Source organism: Benincasa hispida, chromosome 9, assembly GCF_009727055.1.
Source record: "Benincasa hispida cultivar B227 chromosome 9, ASM972705v1, whole genome shotgun sequence".
Classification (NCBI taxonomy): domain Eukaryota; kingdom Viridiplantae; phylum Streptophyta; class Magnoliopsida; order Cucurbitales; family Cucurbitaceae; genus Benincasa; species Benincasa hispida.
In genome coordinates this window covers 16544710-16571520 of record NC_052357.1, presented here as the reverse complement: position 1 = coordinate 16571520, position 26811 = coordinate 16544710, and the positions used below count along the sequence as shown (strand labels likewise).

Here is a 26811-nt window from a genome sequence, read left to right as displayed (position 1 = left end):
CTAAAGTTCTATTTTTCCTTTCAGCTTTTTCGTTCATTTTAGAAGAATAAGGTACAGTCTTTTCGTGTATTATTCCATATGAGTTAAAGAACTCACTAAAGCTGTCATAGTCGTACTCAGTTCCCCTATCACTACGAAGTCTTTTAATCTTTCTATTGAATTGATTCTCTACTATAGAAACAAATAATTTGAAAGCATCAAACGCATCACTTTTGTTTTTCAACAAATATACAAACGTAAAATCAGAGCAGTCATCAATAAAAGTAATAAATATTTTTTACTATTCCTAGTCAAGATGCCATAAAATTCATATAAATCAGAATGAATTAAATCTAGAGGCTAAAAAATCCTAAATACTGATTTATGTGGAGTTTTAGTAATTTTAGCATGACTAATACTCGCATTTATCAAATTCATTCATGGATAACGTAGGTATCATTTCCAACCTGATCATGTTACTAATTAATTTCTTATTAACACGACACAATCTAGCATGCCAAACATTCATAGAACATAGCATATACATAGAAGATTTCATTTTATTAAGGTCTAGATTTAATTTAAACATTCCTTCAATTGTATACCCTTTCCCTAAGAATACATTTTTTTTAGTAAGGGTATATAGGTTTGCCCCTATAGTTTGAGTAAATTCGACTTTGTTGAAGAGATAGCCCGAGACTAAGTTCTTTCTTATCTCTGAAGTGTGCAAGACGTCCTTCAATATAAGGGTCTTCCTAGAGGTAAACTTCAACTCCACCTCGTCGGTTCCAATAACTTTTTGTGGAGTGGTAATCCCCTAATAAAATATTCTTATCTTTAGTTTCAGTATAAGTTTTAAAGAGACTAAGGTCGTGACAAACATGGCGCGTAACACTAGTATCTATCCACCACCTTTCAGAACCACCAATCACATTTACTTCTGTGATCATGAAACCTAACGGTTTTTCTGTCAAGTTCACCTGACTAGCAGGACAATGTCTATTCCTACAGTTCCTAGTTCTGTGTCTAGGTTTATTCCAATTAAAACAAAGGAACTGTACCGTTTCTCCTGAAGGGGGTTTCTGCTTTTTCTGTTAGTTCTGGTTGCAACAGTTTTGACCTTTCCTCTTTGTCCCTTTTGACTTTTGGTCAGGTTTTACCACGACAGAAGCGGATCTTCCATATACGACATTCACCTCCTCCTTCTAGTCATGCTTCAGGGCTTCCTCCTCAATCCTTAGTCGGGTGATGAGACTCTCTAATGAAAACTCCTTGATCTTATGCATCAACGTGTTCTTAAAGTCCTTCCACAAAAGGGTGCAGTTTATCAATAATAACATCAACTTAGAATTGTTCATCTAGAGGCATATCTTCAGTTATTATTTCATGGGCTATCTTCTGCAATTCATAGGACTGGGCCTCCACAGATTTTTCATCCGTCATTTGGAACTTGAGATAATGCCTGACAGCATATTTTTTGGACCCCGCCTCTTCGGTGTCGTACTTCTTTTGCAAGGCTTCCCAGCCCTCATTTGTTGTCTTTATTGTGTTGTAGTAGTCATACAAATCATCAGTCAAACCATTTAGTATAAAGTTCTTACAGAGAAAATCTTTCTCCTCCTAGTCAGCAACTTCGTTTATTTGTTGTTCGGTTGGTTCTTCTAATGGGACAATTGGTTTATCCCTGGTATATACGTCGGCTACTTTCTTGACTGTAGGAAAGAACAACATCTTTTGCTTCCACCATTTGAAGTTTGCTCCTTCGAACCGAAATGGACGGTTGATGTCGGATGTCATAATGTCGTTGTTGCTGGTGAAGGCCATTTGCGAATTGCAGAGAGGCATCTTAAAATTGTTAGAAATGGCAACACCCTCGGGATAGCAGCAAACGGTTTGGAGCTGAACCTACAAAACAAAAGCTCGTTATAGGCTGAGTCGCAGAGCTCGCTCTCTTTAAGACGTTTTGCTACTTTGTCCAAGTGTGCAAGCAGGTCAAGAATTACTACCACATCGTCCCCAAGATAAAATAGCCAAAAAATACTCGATCAAAAATACATCGTTATCGAATGCTCGAAAAATAAAAACGGGGAAAGAAAAACCAGATGAGAGCGATCGAGAATGGAAATGAATGTTCAGCTTTGAACTGCTAAAAGACGTGCCTTTTATAGGCCTTCCGCTGAACGTGCACGCGGAAGGCGGACGACCAGAAGAAGCGGAGGGGGAAGACCGAGAAGGCTAACTGACAAAATATTATTATTTTTTTTTCTTTTTTGATAACGAATAACAAAAATATTTTTATTGAAAAATAATCATACACGCACCTTGCCTTGCCACACCTATCCAATGAAACAATGGCGAACCTCCAAAACATTAGTATCCCTTGAGGCCCAAACCTATAGCCCAAGGTTGAAGTACAAAAAGGAGACTCCCTTTTCAAAATCTACCAATGTGGGATTCTCAACCAAAGGTTGGTTCCCTTTAATTTTTTTTCTTTTAAAAAAATAAAATTAAATTTTCACCCAACATTTTTTAAAAAAAGTTTAATGACTATAACAAATATTTAGTAATCAAAAAGAGATTTAAACCTTTGATTTATATTAAGGATGTTCATCGGTCGGTCAGTGTCGGTTTTAGGAGAAAATCGGCAAAGAAAATCAATCCAAAAAAGTACGTGAAATCTGATCGACGGTTAATTAGTTTTGTTTTTTTGTTTATAAGCAAAATCAAAATGAATGAAAATGAAAGATGAATTGATGAAATGTTATTGTTAGGTTAATCTATTTTGCATTTAAATTTAATTCCATAATTTTTTTATGAAAATATTTGAATCAATTATGTAGTAGGCTTGAAATTTAGACAACATAAAAAAGAAAATAATAAATCTAACATGATGGTAGTGAGCTTGCTTTTATAGTTATTTTTTTTAAAAAAAATTAAATAATATTTATATATATCAGTCGGTCGATTTTCCAAAATTTTTTACATGAAAATTGAAAATCAATTGACCGAGTTCTAATTCCGACCGATCAACTTCAATTATATCGATTTTAATCGGTCAAATTGATTTTGGGTATCTTTATGCTCACCTCTTATTTATATAATATGAAATATTAAATAGAAATGGATGAGGTTTTAAGGCAGGTGGCGGTGGGCCCCACTTCTAATAGACAAACTTGGGTCACAAGTCGATTTGACCGCCGCCGGCGGCCGTTCTATTTTGGTAAGGAAAGCCTGCACACGTTCACCAACTCCCTAAATTGACTGCAATGCCCTGGAAAATTAAAAGTGGATAAAAAAAGATTGAAAATTAAATTTCATAATTTCAAAAAGAAAAAAAAATACTAACTTTTGAACGGAGTATTAATTTCAAAATTTCACCTTTGCAAACTAATAATAATAAGAAGATTAGAATGTCATGTTGATCCCTATATTTTAAACTTTATTCAAATTTAATCTATGTAGTTTTAAATATCTAATTTTAATTTTTGTAGTTTTAATAAACTTTAAATTTAGTTTCTATTCTTTGTTTAGTTTATTATTGATTTTTTAATGACTTTTTATTATCTGTAAGCAATTTTACTATAAATTTTGAGAATATATTCATTTTTTTGTCGGAAAGTTATTATTATTATTAAATTAATTTTATTTTAAATTATTTTGAGAGATTAAATTTAAAATTTATTAAGAGTACAAAGACTAAAATTTTGAACTTTTGATAATATGAAGATTAAAATTAAACGAACTTCAAATATATGAATTAAAATGGTAATTTAATTCAATAATAATCCTATCGGAAAGTCATGAACAAATCTAAGTCTCAAGAAAATGTTATTAAAAGTTATCCTATTTGAACTTTATAAAATTGGGTCGATGTTGTTATGACTTTGATTTGGGTGTACTCCAAGCAATTTGCTTTTACTTTTTTTTGTCTTTTTTTCTCTCTTTTTGAGTTATTTTCGGATATAAGAAAATGAATCTAAATATTTATGAATAGTAAAATATCACAGTCTATTTACAGTAGATTGTGATAGACTATTATCTGTGTCTATAAGATAAATATAAAGAATAGTCTATCACAAATTTGATAGACATTGATAGTAATCTATCGTGACCTTTCACAAATAAACTGTATTATTTTACTATTATTTATAAGTATTTTTTAAATAATTTCTTTTTTTAATTTAAAAAAATACATTTGTTTAGAAGAAGTTTGAAATTCAAAAGTCGATAAATCTCCATTGAACATATTTTTAAAGCATGCACTTAAAAGGATGTTTAGATATTTTTTAATTCAACTTCGAATTTTATAAGTAACTCAAGCATGCAGCTTGTTACGAGAATGTATATGTTGAAAATTTCATTCATGAAAACACCAAATTTTTAGATGGTAGCATCAATTTATTATTTAGTTGCTTTAAAATGTAGCTGATGTACTCATTTTTACTTTTTTTTCCAACTACATTTTTTAAAATAAACTAAAGACATTGAGACAGTCATAATTAACATAGCAAGAGATACTATAAAATGAATGCGAGTTAGTTTATTAAACATCTATATCTTTCAAAATTATATACTAAATATGAGTTCGATACTTAAAAAAAAGAGTTCACCAGCAAAATACTCAGATTACTTACGGACTGCTTATCGATTAAGAAATCGAATAAGGAATTGGGCCTTTCGGATTACTCTTGTCTTCAAAAGGGGTCTCGTTCTCCTAAGCTTCGTCGCTTCTTTACGAGTGCCAAAGTTAACTTTTTTTGAAGATACACCCTACTTTCTGGGACGAAAGTTGGCCTTAGTGATCCGACAGTGCCGAGTGGAAGGGGCAGTGCGAAATCCATATAAATTGAAAGCCTATTGTCATCACTCGATCACTTCCTTTTCCACTAAATGATTGCTTAGGGACCTTAGCATATGACCTAGGCTCCCGAATTATAAGTATGTCAATCCATAATGGAACTAGATTGTTCATAAATGGGCTCGTAGAGAATTCTTTAAAGTGTCCTCGTCTCGACACTGAGATTTCCCAACTTGGTCGTCGTTGAGTTGCAAGCACGATAATTGTAACTTTACTCTTCAATTGGATGTAGTTCGTATTATTAGCTAAGCGTTATTTTTCTTGGTCTAGAAAAATGTTAGTTGATGCATGGATGTCACAAAAATCACAACAATCAAGACTTTAAGTCTTTCATCTTCTTTGAATATTAGACGGTGAGATTAAAATGTATAAATCATAACTTTTGTTAAAAAAATGTGCTAATTATTTGATGGATTGAGCTACACATAAAAAGATATATATTGTGATTTATTTCAAGTATGCAAAAATTTTATCTAATTGCTAAAGTGAGCATAACTGTATAGTAATTGAGCATAATCACCACAAACATGTTTAATGGGCTAAAATTTATATTGATGGAACAAAAATGGGCCTATTAATATGTTCAACATTAAACATAGCACAAAAAAAAAAAAAAAAAGACTCCGTGGTTGGTGATACGCTTGATGAAGAAAAGCCACGTAGCTGCAACAATTTAAAAGAGTAAAATCATTACCCTCTTTTGTCTATCATTTATGAAAGCTTCTTTCTCTTTCTTGAAGTTTAGCTCTCTTTCGTTATCTTCCTCTACGAATTTTCTTGTGTTTTTATGGTTAAATTGAAGAAGTGAATAAGGGATTTCAACATACATTACAAGAAATGTAAAGATGAGAGGAAGATCAACACAATGGTTTAAGTGGTTCGGTCATAAAGACCTACATCCACAATTGAAGGTATGAAAAAATCTTTATAAAGCATCTAAGGTGTATTACATATCTTTTTCTCTCAACTAATCACTCAAATGTTTTAGCATATTTATGATTTAGTAATGTTTGAGTATTTATACACAAAGAGTTCAGTTTACAGAGGTAGTTAATTTGTTTCGATTAACTATTTTAACTAAAACTTCTTATTTGTTTGAGAGATGAGCTAGTTGAAGTAGCTTCAGTTGGATCTTTAGCTGATTACAGGTAAAATTTTTACCTCATTTCCATTGCAATCACATACTGAAATTGCTCCCATCATTGACAATCTTAAGCTTCTTTCAAAATATCATTCCGTAAAGAATTCCCTTTCCACTAGAGCAAGCAATAAAGTTACTCACTTATTAGCTTCTCACACTCGCCTAACAAAACACCCTAAAATTTGGATCGGAGATGCTCCACCATAGATTTGTCGTACCCTTACACCAAGTCTTTATTTTGATCATTTTGTTCTTAATTCTTATTTCTGTTTTTATCTTTGTTGTCTTGCTATTTTTATTTTCTAAAGAAAGAATCTTCATATATGTTATTGATGTCAAATTTTGTACAAGAGAAAACGCATTTGTCCGTCACATGACAACAACTGTTAATTTGTAATTGGGGAAAAAGAGGACTTGTAAAAAAAAAAAAAAAAAAGCTCTGATGCCCAAGTTTATGAGAACTCTGAAATAGAGAAGAAGTCAAAAGTTTAAATTATCTCGTATGAAATTAACATATTTATAGAAAAAGTTGACCTAGACATTGTTCCATCGGGTTTCTGAGTCATCTCAGGATAATAAGATAACCTACCGGGCCAAAGAACGTGCCCGGTTTTATGTTTGGCTAGGATCAACCTCGGGTTGAGCATCTTTCTTAGTCCATATTCTGGACCTAAAATGATCTCTTGGTTACGCATGCCCAATTAGGCTTAAGCTCGGTCGAGCATACTTGCTTAGCCCAAGGCTCAAGCTAGGTCCTTTTCTTAGGCCCATTTTGGTCCTGAAATGCCACTTTTGGCCCATATCCTGCCCTTCCCCCCCCCCCCCCCCCCCCCCCCCCCCCCCCCCCCCCCCCCTCTCATTTTCTTATCTTTTCTATTTTCATTAAATGGCAATTGTACCATTTGGTCCAAAATCACTTATAACACATGTACTACATGTTTTAAGAAAGGTTAGAGGTGTCTATCTCTATATGTTTAGCACAATTTTTTCTTTCCAATAAGTAAATTACCAATTTTTTTTTTTTCGTTTCTATCCAAAATTTAAACTCATCCCAATTTTAAAAAACACAAAGGGGGTGTTTGCCTCACCAACATGATTTTAGCTGAGTTGGTATAATATATCAACTCAATGTTTGGTCCACCAATTTTAAATGTTAGTGGAGTTGAGATGGTATATTTTATCAACCCACTTTAACTCTCATTTCTTCTAATGTTTTCAATGGCTCTATCGATCGACCATTGTCGGTGACTATCGTCGCCACACTCCAAGAACCAACTTTGAACTCCAACAATCACCTCCAACGGCAACTCTGACGATCAATTTCGAACTCGACAACCACCTTTGATGACAACTCCGATGACTCAACTTTGATGACCACCTTCGTGTGACCAACTCCGACGACTAATTTTGGGCTTCACAACCACCTATGTGAAGGAATCTAAACAAAGATCTCCATGAGCGGAAGCGGATCGTTCCAAATCCCATTGAGAAAGAACACACAAACAAATAGTCTAAATGAAAACAAACAGATTATGCATAATCAGAAATTACAACATGCTACCTGTAAAGGAAGATACGAGGGATAAAGTATGCAAACCTTTGAAGAACTATTCTTCAGGTATCCCTCGATCGCTCAGCAACTGGTTCAACAACACGAACTCGAATGCAATGAATAAAATATGATCTCAACGAACGTCTGAATGAACCTCGATCCTAATCGAGTCTAACTCGATCCTCGAACAGAACAGAAACACCACCATAAGTGTTACCTTGGTATTCTCGGTATGAGAATCCAGGAGTTGTGGGCTCTATATGATTTTGGATTGAGGAAAGCAAGAGGTAAACGGTCGAGTAGACGATCGAGTAAGTGGGAGATGAATACTGGTCTATCGCATAGACGGTGTACTAGATCGTTTAGAAAACGGAAGCCTATCATATAGACTTTGCTACTCGATCGTGTAGCAACGATTAAGTGAGTAACTATCGTATAGTAAACTCGTAACTTGATCGTGTATGCTCTCGATGCTACCGCTTAGTAAAACCTTTTTACTTGATAGCTTTTTTCGTGAGATTATTTAGAGTGAATCAACAATCTAATTTTTGAAAACCATTTTTCTTTTATCTCACAGTCACCATATAACTTCCAATAACCTCCCACTCAATTCAGTTATTAGAGAAAAAGAATAATTAATTATCATATAATTAATATGTTATAAATAAATATAATAACCAACTTATCATATTATATTTATAACCTATAGTTTTAATATTTTATCATATGAAACATACAGACTATAGGTCTTTTTCTATTTTATGATATTTAATATAAATCATATTTATATTAAATCCTCCAAATGATGTATCTAATACATCATATCAATTATATCACATATAATTGAATTTCCTCTTGTTAATTTGAACACTTGAAATCAACCTAAAATTTGATTCTCAACTTGAACCTATTGAGCTACCAAGGGGACCTCATGGACCTATAGTTTGGAGCTCCAACGGTACGTGAATAACTGATTAAACTCTTTAATCACGAGATCCACCATCTGTTAACTGTTGATCACTCCATTAAAGACCGACGGTTGCACTCTTCGTACTACAAATATATTTCTATGTCTATATGACCAATCAACAGCGCGAGAGCCTTCACAAATCGCTCGTAAGTACAACTAGGCTAATTCATCATTTTGTCCTGTATAGTTACTGAAGGATCTCATACCAAGAGTTTCATGAACGGGTGTAGATCGCTCTGATTTCACAACGACCGAAACACAAACGATATACATTCAACACATACAATTATGCATATAATATAATTATCGGCATGCTCAGAATACAATAATTAACAAGGAAAGGGTTTGTACCAGATGAAGACACTCTTCGAATGTCTGAACCCTAAGCAGCGGAAAACCTCCCACCGATCTACCAGCACCCGATAAGTATGTCGACTGCAACAGCATGATCAGAACGTACACGAACAATGCAATGGGGACGATACCACCACAAGAGAAACCCGGGTATCCTCGGTGTAAAAAAGCCAAAGAGTGGCCTTTGGTGAGTTTGGTAAAGGACAGAGGAGAATGCATCGTGTAGACGATATCAAGTCGGAGATGAAACTCTACTATCGTATAGCGGAAATGCTTATCGTATAGTAAAGTTACACGATCGTGTATGAAAGACTGAACGATCGTTTAGGAAAAACGTTTACGATCATTTAGAGAAAACGTGAGGTAGATGATCGTTTAGATGGATGAGCTTCTATCGTATAGGCTCTCGCGATCACTTTCACGGATTCTTTTGGGTGCGCGATAATACGAAATGTACGAATGATAAAAATGAAAACTATCTTCATTGTTTTTTATCCACTGGTTACCATAACCATCGCAGCCCACCTCCCACGTCCGAACGTGGATAAATCCGTTAATTATCAAATAGTTAATCAATTAATTTAATTAATAAATATAATCATATTATACGATAAGCATTCCACAAAGCATGTCCCCAACACGAATGATCAGGATCAGACCATCTGTGACAAGTCACAACACTTGTGACCATTCCACAAAGCGGGCCGCGTCCGTAGCATTACCAGGATTAGGTTTCCCTCCTATATCCATATACTACAGACTATTTTGGTTATCACTTAAGACATGATCCACTTGTATGTCACCATATATATGCTTGAGTCACATATAGATAACCAAGGATTTTATGTTTATTGGTTTGTGGTAAAGTAAATAAAACAAATAACCGAGCAAAACAACAAAATGTGAAGTAAATATCATATATTAACAATCACAGGTGTTCGTATACATTGTTTACAAACTACAGGACACGAGACTTTAGGGCATCAACCCCAACAATTTCTCAATTGTCCTAAAGTGAAGTGGGGTATACAAAAAAAATTTAGTACAAAACAATAAACTAGGGCATAAAAGCCCAGTATAATAAAATATCCCACTTGCCCTAGTTTAGCCGCGGGCGATCCTATAGACCCATGCTCCATAGGTGACCCTCAAACAATGTAGTCGTGAGAGCCTTCGTAAATGGGTCAGCAACATTGTGCTCCGAAGCGATCTACGTGACGATCACATCCCCTCGACGCACTATCTAGCGGATCAGATGATACTTTCGCTCTATGTGTTTTCCGCGCCGATGACTCCTTGGCTCCTTGGAGTTTGCCACTACCCCACTATTATCACAATATAGGGTAATGGGCCTAGACATATCTAGAACAACTTCCAGGTCTGTCAAGAACTTCCTGAGCTAGACGAACTCCTTAGCAGCTTCGCAAGCCACGACGTATTCCGCCTCCATAGTGGAGTTGGCGATGCATCCCTATTTAGTGCTTCTCCACACTACTGCTCTTCCGTTAAGAGTAAAGACTGACCCTAATGTAGACTTACAAAAGTTCTTATCAGTCTGAAAGTCAGAATCTGTGTATCCTGTAAGGATCAAATTCCTCGAACCATACACGAGCATGTAATCCCTCGTTCTCCGAAGATACTTGAGGATGTTCTTCACTGCGGTCCAGTAACCCTGGCCTGAGTTTGACCGATCCCTACTGACTATGCCTACAACGTAGCAGATGTCTGGACGCAGTACAGAGCATCGCGTACATCAAACTGCCAATGCCAGATATATATGGGACCCGTCTCATCTCCTCAACTTCTTAAGGCGTCTTAGGACACATTTCCTTAGACAAAGTGACTCCATCCTGAATGGCAGTAGGCCCCTCTTGGAGTCCTACATCGAGTACTTGAGCAACATCTTGTCAATGTACGATGCTTGAGATAGTGCTAGCACTTTGTTTTCCGATCCCGAAAGATTTGTATACCTAGAACAAACTGAGCCTCTCCCAAATCTTTCATTTAGAGATTGGGTCGCTAGCCAGTTCTTAACTGCAGTTAGTAGACCTACATCATTCTCAATGAGTAGGATATCGTCTACAACACACACTAAGAAGACTACTGAAGCGTTGATGATCTTTTTGTAGACACAAGGTTCATCAACGTTTGGTCAAAACCATACGAATTGATCGCAACATCAAATCGTATGTTCCAAGATCGAGACACCTGTTTCAGTCCATAAATGGACAGATTCAGTTTGGCAAACCTTTTGCTCTTGACCTTGGGCTATGAATCCCTCGAGTTGCACCATATAAATAGTCTCCTCAAGATTGCCATTCAGAAAGGCCGTCTTGACGTCCATTTGCCAGATCTCATAATTATAATAAGCTGCAATGGACAGGGGGATGCAGATCGACTTTAACATGGCAAAGGCGAGAAAGTCTCCTCATAGTCGACTCCCTCTACTTGGGTATAATCCTTTGTCATAAGTCGAGCCTTGAAGGTCTGTACCTTCCCATCAGCACCCCGTTTGCGCTTATAGATCCATTTACAACCTATAGGGCAAACCCCATCAAGCTGATCTACAAGATCCATACTGAGTTAAAGTACATCGACTCCATCTCGAGATCCATGGCTTTGACCCATTCATCCCGGTCAACATCCTCCATTGCCTTCTTATAAGACAACAGATTCTCAACATCGCCATCTGCTACCATAGCAAGGATTTCCGTGAAACCCAGATAGCGAACAGGTGGGTTTGTAACCCTCATACTACGTCGAGGTTCCCTTAACTCTTGAGGTGGAACCGACCGACTGGATGAACTCCCATCAATAACTTTTGTTGATGTAGCAGGCTCTTCAACAACTCTTGTTGAAGTTTTAGTAGTTTCATTGGAAAGCTCATGCAACACAACTTTGCTTTGTGAACTGTGCTCCCTTATATGATCCTCCTCCAGAAAAGTAGCGTTTGTTACAAATACCCTATTTTTCGTTGGATCATAAAAACAACCCCCTCGTGTACCTTTGGGGTAGCTTACAAAGAGGCATAACCTCGACCGTGGTTCCAACTTCTTGGGATTAGCCTCAAGCACATGTGAAGGGCAACCCCAAATGCGGAAATGACGTAAACTAGCTTTACGCCCGTTCTACAACTCTAGAGGTGTTCTTGCAACACTCTTGGAGGGAACACGGTTAAGTATGTCACCGTAGTCTCCACTGCAAAACCCCAAAACGAGTCCGATAAGGAAGTGTAACTCATCATCGAGCGAACCATGTCTAACAAGGTCCTATTTCTCCTCTCCGCTACACCATTCTGCTGAGGTATATCCGACGTTGAGAGTTGGGAAACGATTCCATGTTTTATCAAATAGTCTTGGAATGCGGAGTCCAAAAACTCTCCACCTCGATCTGATCGAAGTGTTTTAATCCATCTATTTAATGCATTTTCAACTTCAATCTTGAACTCTTTAAACTTTTCAAAGGATTTAGACTTTCATTGCAAAAGATAAACATACCCGTACCTGGAGTAATCATTAGTAAAACTGATAAAATACTCATAGCTACCACGAGCTCGCACATTCATAGAACCATAAAGGTCAGGATGTACTAACTTAAGAGGCTCATTGGCTCTAGAACCTTTTATAGTAAAAGGTCGTTTAGTCATCTTACCCTCAAGGCAAGATTCGCACACGGGTAAAGAATTTTCTTCTAACTCATTTAGAAGTCCATTCTTCATCGAGATTTATGTGCCCTAAACGTAGATGCCAAAGTTTGGAATTTTCTTTTAGAGAAATTCGTTGATGTTTTGATTGAGTTATAGCAGTTCTGAACATTTCAGTATTATGGAGGGAATTAATGGCTAACGGTCTTAACACATATAAATTCGATAACAGATTTGCTGTGCAAATAAAGACACCATCTTTATGAATAAACGCTTTACTCAAATTGAAAGAAATAGTGTATTTACATTGCAATAAACACTTTATAGAAATAAGGTCCTTTTTTAGTTCAGGAACAATATATACATCATTTAAAATTAGAAACCTATTCTATAAAGTTAACCGGAGTCCTCCCACTGCCACATTTGAGACGACCTGCTCGATGATTGTCATCTAACCAGCCTCCAGCTGTCGCCAAGATCTAATCCCCTAAAAAGAAGAACAAACATGGTTAGTGGCGCCTGAATCAATTATCCAGGCAGAATCATCATTCTCCACTTAACAAGTTTCGAGCACAAGTAAATCACATTTACTTTTATCCGCCTTGGCCTTAGCCTTGGTTGCTTTCTTCTCCTTCAGATACCGAGGACAATTCTTCTTCCAATGTCCATCTTGGTTGCAATGGAAATACTTTCCCTTAGCAACTGATGGACGCCTCCTCGGGGCGACAGGCGGTGAGTTAGCAGGTGCCTTCCCTTTTCCCTTACCATCCTTCTTCTTTTTCCCCCTTTGTAGAGTTAGAAGTAGAAGGTGCAGACTTCGTTCCTGAGAACGAACCTCTATGGAACGTCATTGAGGATGAAACACATTTACCTCACCCTTCTGCCTCTCCTTACTTTTCAGTAAAGATTGATAGTCTGCAACTCGTTGAGGAAAGTTGTAAGGTTATATTTCACTTTGTTAAGAATCACATTGCTAACAAAGTGCAAGAAACTCTCTGGCAAAGAATGCAGGATTATGCTAACCTGGCTGCTCTCATCGATGGTAGACCCATTCAACTCCACCACATTGAATTGAACCATCATGTTTAGCACATGTTCACGAACAGAGGTGCCTTCTTGCATTTTGGAGTTAAATATGTATTTAAGAGCCTCATGCATAAGTTGTTCAGACGGTTATCCAAACATCCCTCGCAAAGACTCCATGATCTCACGGGCTGAGATCATAGGGTCATGCTTCTTGGCCAAGACGTCAAAAAAACTTGCCAAGATATAGGCTCGGGCTTTCTCATTCGCCTTTGTCCATCGCTCGTATGCCTCCCAAACATTTCAAGTGGCATTTCAAGCTGGAATAGGAGGACAAGCCTCCGTGAGAGCGAACATGAGATCCTTGATGATTAGGATCGTCGTGATTATGTGTTTCCATGTTGAAAAATTGTCGCCAATTAATTTTTCGACGCTTAACAACGATAAGGTAGCTGTAGCCATTTGAAAAAAAAGTTGCTGAAAATACGAACAAATCTTTATTAGATTTTGCTAAACCATTTTTAAACCAATTAGTTTTGCAAAACAGTTTCAAGGATCGCAAAAGCCGATAACCAGAACTGTTATCTAGAATAGAACGGATTTTAAGTAGACAAGTGTCCAGCTATAGGAGAGACTTTTTGCTTTCCAACCTATGAGCTTCGCTTGGACCTTTTTTCAAGGAGGGGCAGGCAATGAGAAGAGGTCATTCTGCTTTCAGTGGCACGTGTGGAAGGCAAAACGGAGTTTTGCCGGCAAGCATAGGAAAGAAATCCCCCCGGGAACGTGTTTTAAGGCTATCACGCACCTGCTCTTAACCTAACACAGCGTGCGGCACCACCATCCTATGTACCCTAGGTTATAGACCTCTATTTTGTAATGATGCCCCAGTGAGTCAGAACAAATGCCACCGAGGGGTGATCAGTTGCCCCTTCACTGGGATGAGACATTCTCAACCATTAGACAAAACCAACTTTTGGAACTGAACCTAATAGCCACTATTTTTCAGTCCAGAATTGTTAACCCTTAACTATTTCATGTAAGTGTAACCTTTCGTTTTTGGTGCCAGAGTCTCGCCTTAATGCGCTTACCATAGGGAAAAGACAGATATGTTGTTGTACTTCCCGCTACCAGTTACTATGAACATTCTTTCCATCCATCTTGATATTGACCTACCTAAACACCATCCATTTGAGGGACACGCCAAAGGTGCCACGAGGCCGATGATAGATCTCACGGTGTGGACTTTAGGAGAAAAGTGAAAGGTTTAAATAAAGCATCTTATGCCCCAAATACCTCCCACTGAATGTTCTACCTAGGGATTCATTAACCTAGACAATCTGACTACTGATTTTAGTGAAGTATAGGCTCTCGCGATCGCTTTCACGAATTCTTTTGGGTGCGCGATAATACGAAATGCACTAATGATAAAAATGAAAACTATTTTCATTGTTTTAATCTGCCGGTTACCATTTTCCACGTACAAACGTGGATAAATCCGTTAATTATCAAATAGTTAATCAATTAATTTAATTAATAAATATAATCATTTTATATTTATATCCTATAGTTTAATATCATATATCTACTATAGTATTTTCTCCTCTACTTGATAAAATCATATTTATATCTAATTTCCTCCAAAATAATGTATCTCATACATTTAGCCAATTATATCATATATAATTAACCAGTCCAATTATATCATATATACTTGAACTTCCTCTTGTCAATTTGAACATTTCAAATTAACCCAAACACTGGTTCTCGACTTTATCTAAGCTACCCAAGTGACCTAATGGACCTTTGGCTCGAAGCTCTAACGGTACATGAATAACTGACTAAACTCTTTAGCCACGAGATCCACCATTCGTTAACTGTCAGTGATTCCACTAAAGACCAACAACCGAACTCTTCTTACCACAGATATATTTCTGTGTCCATCGGATATAACCAATCATGAGTACGATGAACCTTCACAGATGCTCGTAAGTACATTTGGGCCAATTTACCGTTTTGTCCCTATAGTTACATCTCACTCCTTAAGTACCACTGATTCCTCTAATGAACAATACAACATAGTCCAACTATGTGTGAACACCTCTCGGGCCAAGAGAAGGTGTGTGGCACTACATCGTTCAAGCTCCGAAATCAGCTCTCAAGGGAGTCATCTATCTATTTACCCTTGCCTCGGGAAATGAGTGAATTCCATCTTGTGTAGCTGAGTTCCCAACTCATAAATCAGATGAATCCCCAAAATGGTAGGTTTGAATCGGCTACCTGGCCACTCGCACCCATACAAATCAAAGGACCGCCCTCAATGGCAGAAGTTCTCAACTCACTCAGGATTGAGGTCATGTTATCTATGGTCATCCTAGTGAAGTGAAGTCTCTGTCATGAACGGTGTTATATAATGAGACGTTAACACTTCGTGGTCAGGTCTTATATAAACTCTTTGTATAGGACGCTCCCGCTCACATGTCCTCAACACGAATGATCAGGATCAGACCATCTGTGACAAGTCACAACACTTGTGAGCATTCCATAAAGCGGGTCGCGTCCGTAGCATTACCAGGATAAAGTTTTCCTTTTATATCCATATACTACAAACCATTTTGGTTATCACACAAGACATGATCCACTTGTATGTCACCATATACATGCTCGAGTCACATATAGATAACCAGAGATTTTATGTTTATTGGTTTGTGGTAAAACAAATAAAACAAATAACCGAGCAAAACAACAAGATGTGAAGTAAATATCATATATTAACAATCACAGGTGTTCGTATATACTGTTTACAAACTACAGGATACGAGACTTTAGGGCATCAACCCCAACAGTTACATCTAACTCCTTAAGTACCATTAATTCCTTTAATGAACAATGAGTCATAGTCCTACTATGACTGAGTCCTCTCTTCTAAAGAAAGGGTGTTGCCACTATGTTCAAGACCCGAAATCAGCCCTTATGGGAGCAATTTATCTACTTACCCCTGCTTCAGGGAAGGAGTGAATTCCGTTTTGTGTAGCTGAGTTCCCAGCTTCTCAATTAGAAGAATCCCCAAAATGGTAGGCTTGTCGTGTTGGCAATCTGGCCACTTTCACCCATACAAATCAAAGGACCGCCCTCATAGGCAGGAGTTTCCAACTCACTTAGAATTAAGGTCATGTCACCTATGGTCATTTTAGTGAAATGTAGATCTCAATTATCAACAGCGTTATATAAAAAGACTAATCATCTCGTGGTCCGGTCTTATATAAACTCTTTGTATAGGACACCTCCACTCGCATGTCTCCATATGAATGGTCAGGATCAGGCCATTTGTAACCTTTTATAACACTTATAAACATCTACAAAGCGGGTCGTATCCGTAGTATCAACAGGATAAAGTATCCCTCCTTTATCCATCTACTACAAACCATTTAGGTTATTACTTAAGACATGATCCACTTGTATGTCTCACATACATGCTTAAGTTATATGAAATAATCACAGATCTTAGTTTGTTGGATTTGAGTAAATGCTTGTAAAATAACATTTATTTTATTAATAACAATATGTGTACAAAATGTTTACAAACTACGATACCACTGAGAGAATTAGGATACCAATCCCAATACTCTGATAACAAACTTTGATGACCAACTCCGACAACAAACTCTGACGAAAATCACATTCGATGATTAACTTTGAGACCACATTTGAGCGAGCAACTTTGACGACCAACTCTAGGCTCTGACAATCAACTCCGACGACAAACTCCAGCAACTAACTCCAATACCACCTTCATGCGACCAACTTTGAGCTCCGACAACCACTTTTGACTACAAAACTCTGGTAAAAATCATCTTTGCTGATCAACTTTGAGGACCACCTTCGTGCGACCAACTCCGGTGACCAACTTCAGGCTCCAAAAACCACCTCCAACGACAAACTCCAGCGACCAACTCCAATACCACCTTTATGCGACTAAGTCCGCTCTGACAACCACCTCTAACTATAAACTCCAACGAAAACATCTTTGATAATCAATTTCGACAATGACTTGACTAAACCACCTTTAACTACAAAACTCTGGCAAAAATCATCTTTGATGATCAACTTCGATGGCCACCTTCGTGTGTCTAACTCCGATGACCAACTTTAGACTCCAAAAACCACCTCCAACGACAAACTCCTGCAACCAACTCCAATACCACCTTCATGCGACCAACTCCAAGCTTTGACAACCACCTCTAACTATAAACTCCAACGAAAATCATCTTTGATAATCAACTTCAACAACCATTTTCGACTAAACCACCTTTGACTACAAAACTCTGGCAAAAATCATCTTTGATGATCAACTTCAATGGCCACCTTCGTGCGACCAACTTCGATGACCAACTTTAGGCTTCAAAAACCACCTTCGATGAAAAACTTCGGCGACCAACTCCAATACCACCTTCATGCGACCAACTCCAAACTCTGACAACCACCTCTAACTATAAACTCCAACGAAAATCATCTTTGATAATCATCTTTGATGACCACTTTTGATTACTGTTAAAGTATGTTGTAGAGTTGTTGATTATATAAATAATAGTATATTAAAGTACAATATTTATACGTAGAAATTTGTAAAACATACTTTTATTTAATTGAATTCACATATCAAATGAGTATTAATAATATTTGGAAAAGTATGTATGCAGTTGAAAAATATGTAACACAACAAAAAAAGCAAAACCATAAAATGGAGACTTTTTTCATGGAACACTTTTTTACAAGAAATAATGAAGAATGGAGATTTATTCTCTAATGATCATCTGAATTTAGAAGAATTGAAAGTGAAATTGTTGAAGAAATGTGGTGGCATTTGACTGCTAAGATGATAGTGGAGAGTTAATTTAAAAAAAATCATGATAGAGTAAAAATAGACAACAACAATAACTGGATGAAGAAAGAAAAAAAGAGATGATGAAATTCATGGAAAAAAAAACTTATGGATCAAAAGTTTTAGTTTCTCTTTGGTTTTCTATTTTATTTAACTATATTACTATAATAAATGCAGTGAGTTGATTTTTGTTCATCACCAAAAAAAGAAAAAAGAAAAAAAAGAAAAACTTTGAAAATTAAAAGGAAAAAAATGCAATTAATATTTTATTCAACACAAGAGATGGATCGAATTATTGAATAAAAAAATCTGAAACAAAAATAGTCATCATAAAAACATATTATTTAGAGCTCAATAAACTACACAAGACACTTTAGACATATGAACTCAATTCTGCATCTCAAATACAAACATATGAATTCAAACCAAATAGTTCTGCATCTTAAACACTATTGTATGAATCCTACAAAAACATAAACTTCACATATATATGAATTCCAGACATCATATCTCAACTCAACATCCCAAATAACTGAAAAAGATAGATTAGATTTTAAACCTTTATATCAATGTTTTATAAATCTAGGACGACTACGCAATTTCTCTTGTATTAGAGAGTTGGAAACAATTGGGCTTCGGCTGTAATCAGGTAACGGGCCCAAGTCCAAGCCCAAGCCCAATCCGACTAACAACTTCCGATTAGAGTTTAGAGTAGAACGCAGAAGGTTCGTTAGAAAATGCAATTGTGGGGGAAAAACATGGAATGAAATGAAAATAATAAAATAAAATAAAAGTTGTATATTTGTATGTGGAGTGAGTTTCCTCGCGGCTCTCCGAATTCTCGTTCGACCCTTTCAAGAACTTTCTGGGAATCAATATTGTCCTTCGTTCTTCAAACCCTAGGCATTCGGAATTCTCTAATTATTCCTCTTCTCCGTGTTAATCTGACATAATTTCTTGTTCTTCAAGTTCTAGATTCTTCATAGTCGGATTGCCCTCTACTTTCAGGATCTAATTGATCTTTTCTCCTTCCCGGAACCGTTGACAACAAGAGAACAATGGACGATAGCTGTGCGGTGTGTGCCGATACTCTTGAATGGGTTGCCTATGGCTCTTGCGGTCATCGGGATGTCTGCTCCACCTGCGTTGCTCGTCTTCGATTCATTTGTGGTGATCGCCGCTGCTGCATCTGCAAGTCTGAATCAGCCGTCGTGTTCGTCTCTAAGGTGAGGGTGCTGCTATTCCGCGTTCTATGATCGCATTCTCTCTCTGGGGGTATTTAGTTGTTGAATTATGATATTTGATTTCTTTCATATGCAATTTGGTTATTTCCCAAGTGCTTTGCTGCTGTAGTTGCATTCGAATTCTTTGTGGATTATATTTTTTTTCCCTTTTACTCTAATGAATATCCGGAATTAGGAACACGCTTTTGTTTTCTGTTCGATTTAGTTTATCATACCGATACCAAGGGAATGTCGTTTGCACTTCGAACGTCTGATTATTCAATCCTTTTCTCCTGGCTTCAATATTAATGTGATATTCTTATAGTTCATTTCCCTTTCTCTCTCTCGTTTTTCCCTTGCTTTCTTTGATAGATCAAGGGCTGTTTGGACACTGCATTAGAAACAATTTTACTTTTTATTAATACAAAAAAAAAAAAAACCATGAATTTAGGAACAATGGTTTCAATCTGAATCTGAATAGTAATGATACCTTATAATACAATCTGAATTTTCAAAAACAAATTTGAAAACAAAAAATAGAGAACTGTTATCAGAACATGTTGCCAAAACATCACTACTAATTGGTGGCAACTGGGCATTGATAAGGTTGAGAAAAGATGAGTTTATGACAATCAAACTGAAAGGAAAACACTTCTAGATCTCAATGCAACCAATTCTTAATGGCTGCTAAGAAGCGCGATCTAAAAATAAAATATGTCCTCCAGCCATATCTTAGTACCTCCATTATCTGGGTTTGTTATAGTTCTTCTTGATACTCCAAAGCTCCCATCCCTCATTCCTTATTTATTATCCGACTGACAATGTTGGTCTTGGTTGTTTGACATGTACATCATTGATCAAAGTTCATGTATGATTCTAAAAATAAAGAGACAAGCAAGAACTCAGTTGTTATTGTAGTGTTGAAATTTATAATTAGGTGGATTTGTTGTTTTTCCATACATTAATTTGTTTGAGTTTGAGGACTGTTTTGTTATTTCGCTGTGCTTATGCTATTCATGTTTGATTCTGCTGTAGGCCTTAGGAGATTATACAAGGACGATTAACGACTTCACAGTCTTTCCTTCTGAACCAAGAGAGGGTCGTAGTGGATCCTATTGGTATCATGAAGACACACAAGCATTTTTTGATGATGTTGACCACTACAAGATGATAAAAGCAATGTGCAGGTTGTCATGCAGTGTGTGTGATAAGATAGGTGAAGATCAACCAAATGATGCCTCAAAGCGCCGAGGAAGATTTCGGAATATTGAGCAGCTAAAGGGTCATTTGTTTCATCGACATAAGTTGTTTATGTGCAGCCTTTGTTTGGAAGGCAGGAAGGTATGCTTGCTATTCTCTTTAAGATACTTGTGGAAGGTTGGTCATTGAAATTCATAGCATATCACTCCAAGTAGATAGTTATGATCAAGGATGAGAATGTCAATGTTGATGTCAATAACTCTGATTTATGGATATATCAATGGACATTTCAAAAAAAAAAAAAAAATGAGGGATAGGTTTAATATAATGTTTTCTAATTAATAATTTATTCTAATATTATTTAATAAATTAAAAATTATGATCTTAAAAAATTCACCTCATTTTATAGGTTAAACATACAACACAAAATATAAATAAAAAAGGTGTGTTTTAAGTGTTAAATATGTAACACAAAATATTGTGGAAAAAATGTAACAATATAAAGACTAAATATAAATTAGAAGGAACAGAAAAAAAAAGTAGAGAATTCAATCCTGTTTTCTCAAGTCTCCAAAAAATACCTCTTTAGTGAGGGAGAGAGGGGCTGGGACTGGGTCGTGGGATGGGGAGAGAGGATAGAGCGAAACGAAGAGAGGAAGGGAAATGAAAAAAGAGGGAAAAGGCCAAAACTAATCGACTTAAGATTCTAGCTCAAGACTCTGAAGCTGCGGGAGAATTTGAAGCCATATGTTAAACCTACTAAGCAAGCAATCTGTATGTATATAAAGTGCAATAATATATTAAATGTATAATATATCAACAGTAACAAAAAAAAAAAAAACTTAGATATGGGTTACTGCCACCTCATATCCATCTTGGTATTTTTCAGATGTTCGATATTATCGCCTGTATTTTATAATCCATTGTTATGATGGCTATATTTGTATGTGAACAATGAACATGAACCAGAAATTATCTGATCTTTTCTTTGATTGCAACCATAGTGCTGATTAGCTTTTCTGGTGTCTCAGGTCTTTATTTGTGAACAAAAGCTATATAATAGAGCACAATTGAATCAGCATATACACACTGGTGATTCTGAGGTGGACGGAAGTGAGAGTGAGAGAGGTGGTTTCACCGGGCACCCTATTTGTGAATTTTGCAGAACTCCATTTTACGGAGATAATGAGCTGTATACTCATATGTCAACTGAGCATTATACATGTCATATATGCCAAAGGTAAACTAAACATTCTTGATTTGTGACTAGGGTGTACAAATTTAAACTAAATTGGCAGCCAACGTAAAACTGAACTATACCAAATTGATATCATTTTAGTTTTTATTTGAACAACCGTCAGTCTGTCAATATATTTTTCTAATAGACTTGTTTAACAACTCATTTAATCAGAATTCAATATCTTTTAAAAGAATTCTTTGGTTAAAATTAATTGTATTCAATAAGTCCATTTCTGTCAGCAAAATGAAGTAGGTGGGTTGGGGTTATAAAAGAAGGGATCCAAAAGAACTGAACCAATTGGTTCATTGCTCGTCTTCGGGGAATCAAATGTTTCAAGTTTCAAAATCTCAAGTCAAAAATAAATTTGTACCGAACTGATTCACCTCTATACCCTCATCATTTTTCCATTGTTAACTTAGCGAAGATTAAAATTTGTTTAATTTTTTTGGGGTTGCAGGCTCCATCCTGGACAGTATGAATACTATAAGAATTATGATGACCTAGAGGCAAGTTGTTTAACAATGATATTCTGTCTTTTATAACACTCTTTTGAGTTTTTGAGTCTAATATAGTGAGCTTCTTTTGGCCACAGATCCATTTCCGACAAGGACATTTTCTTTGTGAAGATGAAGCCTGCCTTGCTAAAAAGTTTATAGTGTTCCAATCTGAAGCGGAAATGAAGGTAACTTAGAACATGGGAAGGACTTTTTTATGTGTGTTTAGTTAAATGCTTTCTGTTTTGTTTTTGCTCATTTCTCTCGAGTGTGTAAGGCTCTGGGGTTGCTCCATTACAGTGCATTGTTTCTTCATGTCTATTTGTTATTTTTCAGAGGCATAATACTATTGAACATGGTGGCAAGCTATCTCGATCGAAGCGAAATGCTGCTTTGCAAGTATGTATTACTGCTCTCGCAATTCTGGTCTTTTAAGGCCCTATTTGATAACATTTTTAGTTTTTCAAATTTGTGCTTGTTTTCATTCAATTTTGTTATCATGGTTTTCATATTTCCTAAGTGAAATTCTGAGTCAAATTCCAAAAACAAAAATAAGTTTTTAAAAACTATTTGTTCTAGTTTATAAAATTTGGCTTGGATTTTGAAAGCATAATATGTGAACAACATGACAAAGAAATCAATAAGTGAAAGTAGTTATGATATGCTTAATTTTCAAAATCCAATTTGGTTATAAATGGGGCCTAAGAAATTCAATTTGTGTTTTGTATGCCTTTCTTTTATGTCTTATTTCCCTTTCCTTCATTATTTCTCAATTAACACTATCTTTTTCAGATACCAACCAGTTTCCGGTATCGAAGAAGTAATGAGCAAGATAATCGGCGTGGTAGACGGACATTTCGTCGTGATTCTTCTGATGATCTACTTTCTTTGGCCATTCAAGAAAGCTTTGAAACAGCCAATGTTGATGACACCAATCATGACCCATTACCTAGCGGACAAGGAGCCTCAGATCAGGAAAATATAAGCAACATTGATCCCTTGATTGAACCATTTGAAGCATTAGCAACAACAGATCCTGAATCAGCTTCTAGATACCTTCAAGCGTTGGGCCATTCTAGGAATTCTCAATTGGAGCAATCATCCTTTCCTCCCCTTTCAACAGCATCCAGCAGTAGCCATCCAAAGCCCAGTCAGGACAAAGATGCTATACATAATGACAGTATGGCAGCTCATCTTCGCCGCCAGAGGAATAATGTGACCGTTCTAAATTCTGCTGGTTGGCCAAAATCAAGTCGTGCCCCTGTGCTACCACCATCAAATAACTCATCTCAAGCTTGGCCTGCTATAAATGCCAATCATGCAGCTTCAAGCAGTTCTAGGCAGACTAAGGGGGTTGTCACTATTAATAATGGCCCTTCAGTTTCTGCTTACTCAAATGCTGCTCAGATGCATGCAAAAGCTCGATCTAGTTCTTCAAGTGGATCAGGTAGTAGCAGTAGGATTAGCCACTCTGCTTCGGCTCCCAGTCTCACCGACATTGCCTATACTGAACCCTCAGTTAATGAATTCCCTCCAGTATCTACAGTACAGGCGTGGAAGGCACCTTCAAGTAGCCAGAGTTCAATGAACATGGAAGATGTCCAGACAGCAAACAAATCTCTTGTTGAAAAAATACGTGCTGCACTTGATTTTGACCAAGATAGATATGCCATTTTTAAGGATATATCTGCACAATATCGTCAGGGTCAGATTGACACAGAAATGTATCTAGACTGCGTGCAACAGTTCGGTTTGTCCCATCTTCTGCTCGAGTTGGCTAGGCTCTGTCCTGATCCTCAGAAACAGAAAGAACTTGTGGAGACCTATAATGCTAGTTTTCATAAAGATGTGATCCCAGTAAATGGTAGGGCTCAAGATAGTATTCAAATTAAAGACAACAGTAAGGGAAAGAAAGGTAAAGGGAAATCTATAGAAGTTAAAGACAGCAGTTCCAAGGACAAATTAGCAGATAGTATCTTGAGCAGTGTTCGGGAATTGCAGTCGAGTTTCAGGCCATTGGAGGAAGATGTAGAGGTATTATCGAAGGGTGAGTATCGTGCTTCAAAAGGGAAATTGAAGATTTCGTCTGACAACCAGCAAGGTGGGACAGGAGGACAAAATAGTCAACTGTCTACTGGTCTATTGAACGAAAGCACTGGGGATGGGGGTGGTGGGGGGAGCAAACAAAAAAAGAAAACCTCCAAGTTCCATAGAGTTCGATTAGGCGATGGCTCGGTTGCTGCACTCTTAGATTTAAAAAACTCCAATCTCACTTCAGACCCGGACCCAGTCGAAAGAGTAGAGGGCAGGAACAATGCTACAGGGGTATTGCCTGTTCGGGGCGTTTGGCGAAATGGTGCCCAGAGGCTTTTCTCTTAGCACAAGTGCATGAAATGTAACATTTTGTGGATATACAAGTGACAGAATTCGATCGAACTGGCTGAGGATTTGTACAACCAGATGGGTCAAAAGGATGGTGAAATTTTGCATTGGTGATGAAAGCAGCCTGTAATGTGGTATGCTTTCTTCATATTCTGAGTTATCATTTTGATATTATAGTGTGGATATAATGATATGTTCCTTTTGTTGAAGTGGGAGCATAATGAAGAAATTTCTGATGTTTAGACCTCACTTTACTGTATTTAACTTCTATAAGGTTTATGTTTCCACAGGAATGCTTGCCTTTCAAAAACTGCAAAGTTGATGATGCTATTTGTAATGCTACATTTCTTTGAAATTTCACTTCTTGTTTTCTCCCCTAGGATTCTCATATTAATTAAGTTTTGGGTTCATCAGAAAAAGATGCGTCTATAATTCGGGTATAATTTGAAACTCGGCGATTTTCTTCTTCTTTTTTTCCTGTTAAACATCTTATTAGGAATAAAGAATTATGCTCACAATTACAAGCGATTATTACTTTTCAAACTAATTTTATGAGAACTCTGGCTACGACATTATGTTTTTTAAAATAATTTTATTTGATTAATGTTGGGCTATATTTGAGACGTGGGATGTTTGGGATAAGGAGTGCAATGGTGAGTTTGAAGGAGATGTGAAGTTTAGAGAGTTGTATATAAAAATGTTGATGTGTTACGTTAAAAATACTTTCTGTAAAAAAAAAAAAAATTGATATAGAAGGATAGATTAGTACTCTCAGCAAAGTGACTTATTATTCAACACTTCTTCAACGGAAAATTGAGGTTTAATGATAAATTTGATCTTTATTGTCGATTTTAAAAGTTAGAATTTAGTCTTTATGTTTTGATAAAATCTCATAAATAGGTTTTATAGTTTGATATCCTCATAAATAGACACGAGGATGTTGAAAAAGGATCCTATTAACTTATTTCGACCTAGGATAATAAGTTCATAAGCTCAATCTTATTTTACCGTCAATCTCCAAGTTTAACTCAAGCGTAGTGCTTCTTTTTTTGTCAAGTGTCAAATCGATATAGTGCACCTTTTAGTATGATTATGATAGGCCTTAGCTTCAATTTATTTATCGACAAACTAAGCGAAAATTTGAGAGCTCTCCTTCCTCTCCAAAATCTCATAAAGAGAGCAATTACAAGCTCTCCTTCCTCTCCAAAATCTCATAAAGAGAGCAATTACAAGTAATTCAGCAAATATCTTCTCCTACTAACCTAAACGGCTTATATACCACATTATCGGGACCATCTAACTAAAAATATCTCCCATTCTCCTTCGAATTTCTCTTTGCATGTTTACGATTTACGTATATACACTAGTAATTCAAGCCCTATTATTATCCGCACTTCAAAGAGGCACCTTGTCCTTAAGGTAGACGTTCGGAAATTGCTCATTAATTACAATGGCAAGCTCCCAGATGACATCAACAGGAAGGCCTATCGTTACCCGCACCCCAAATGGCATCCCACGCTTCTCATTGGCTGCCTTGGTCATGCGCTGCCGAGCCTTGTGCGACAAGGCTTTAAGGTGGCTAACATAGGATCTCGGTCACACAATTGCATATCAACCTCACCTATAACATTCAGTCCACTTTCATAACATAAAATGGGAGGAAAGGGTCAGTCATACAATACCTCAAATGGAGTCAAATGGGTGGCTGTACTAAAGGATGTGTTGTGGGTGATAAGCAGTGTTATGTCATAACTGTGTCCCTAACGAACGAAATAACTCTTCCCAAAATATATTTGTAAAAATTGTCCCAGCATGTAATCTCACAATTTCCTTGAAACAACAATGAACAAGCCAAACTCGAGAGCTAGAGGTA

At 36.7% G+C, this 26811-nt stretch overlaps 1 protein-coding gene across 1 annotated transcript; it reads left to right on the top strand.

The window, feature by feature from the left end:
• Positions 1-19175: 19175 nt before the first annotated feature.
• On the top strand, positions 19176-25313 carry LOC120085833 (E3 ubiquitin-protein ligase HEL2). The gene is made up of 7 exons (XM_039042045.1): positions 19176-19625; positions 20658-20963; positions 21854-22062; positions 22520-22568; positions 22655-22744; positions 22893-22955; positions 23349-25313. The coding sequence occupies exons 1-7, from the start codon at positions 19458-19460 to the stop codon at positions 24933-24935; spliced, it is 2472 nt and encodes an 823-aa protein (XP_038897973.1). The 5' UTR covers positions 19176-19457; the 3' UTR covers positions 24936-25313.
• Positions 25314-26811: the final 1498 nt, after the last annotated feature.

Bases quoted from the DNA above. Each gene is read 5' to 3' on its own strand.
- LOC120085833 (XM_039042045.1), top strand. From the start codon at position 19,458: ATGGACGATAGCTGTGCGGTGTGTGCCGATACTCTTGAATGGGTTGCC. The intron at 19,626-20,657 runs GTGAGGGTGCTG...ATTCTGCTGTAG, and splicing joins CCGTCGTGTTCGTCTCTAAG to GCCTTAGGAGATTATACAAG. The intron at 20,964-21,853 runs GTATGCTTGCTA...CTGGTGTCTCAG, and splicing joins TTTGTTTGGAAGGCAGGAAG to GTCTTTATTTGTGAACAAAA.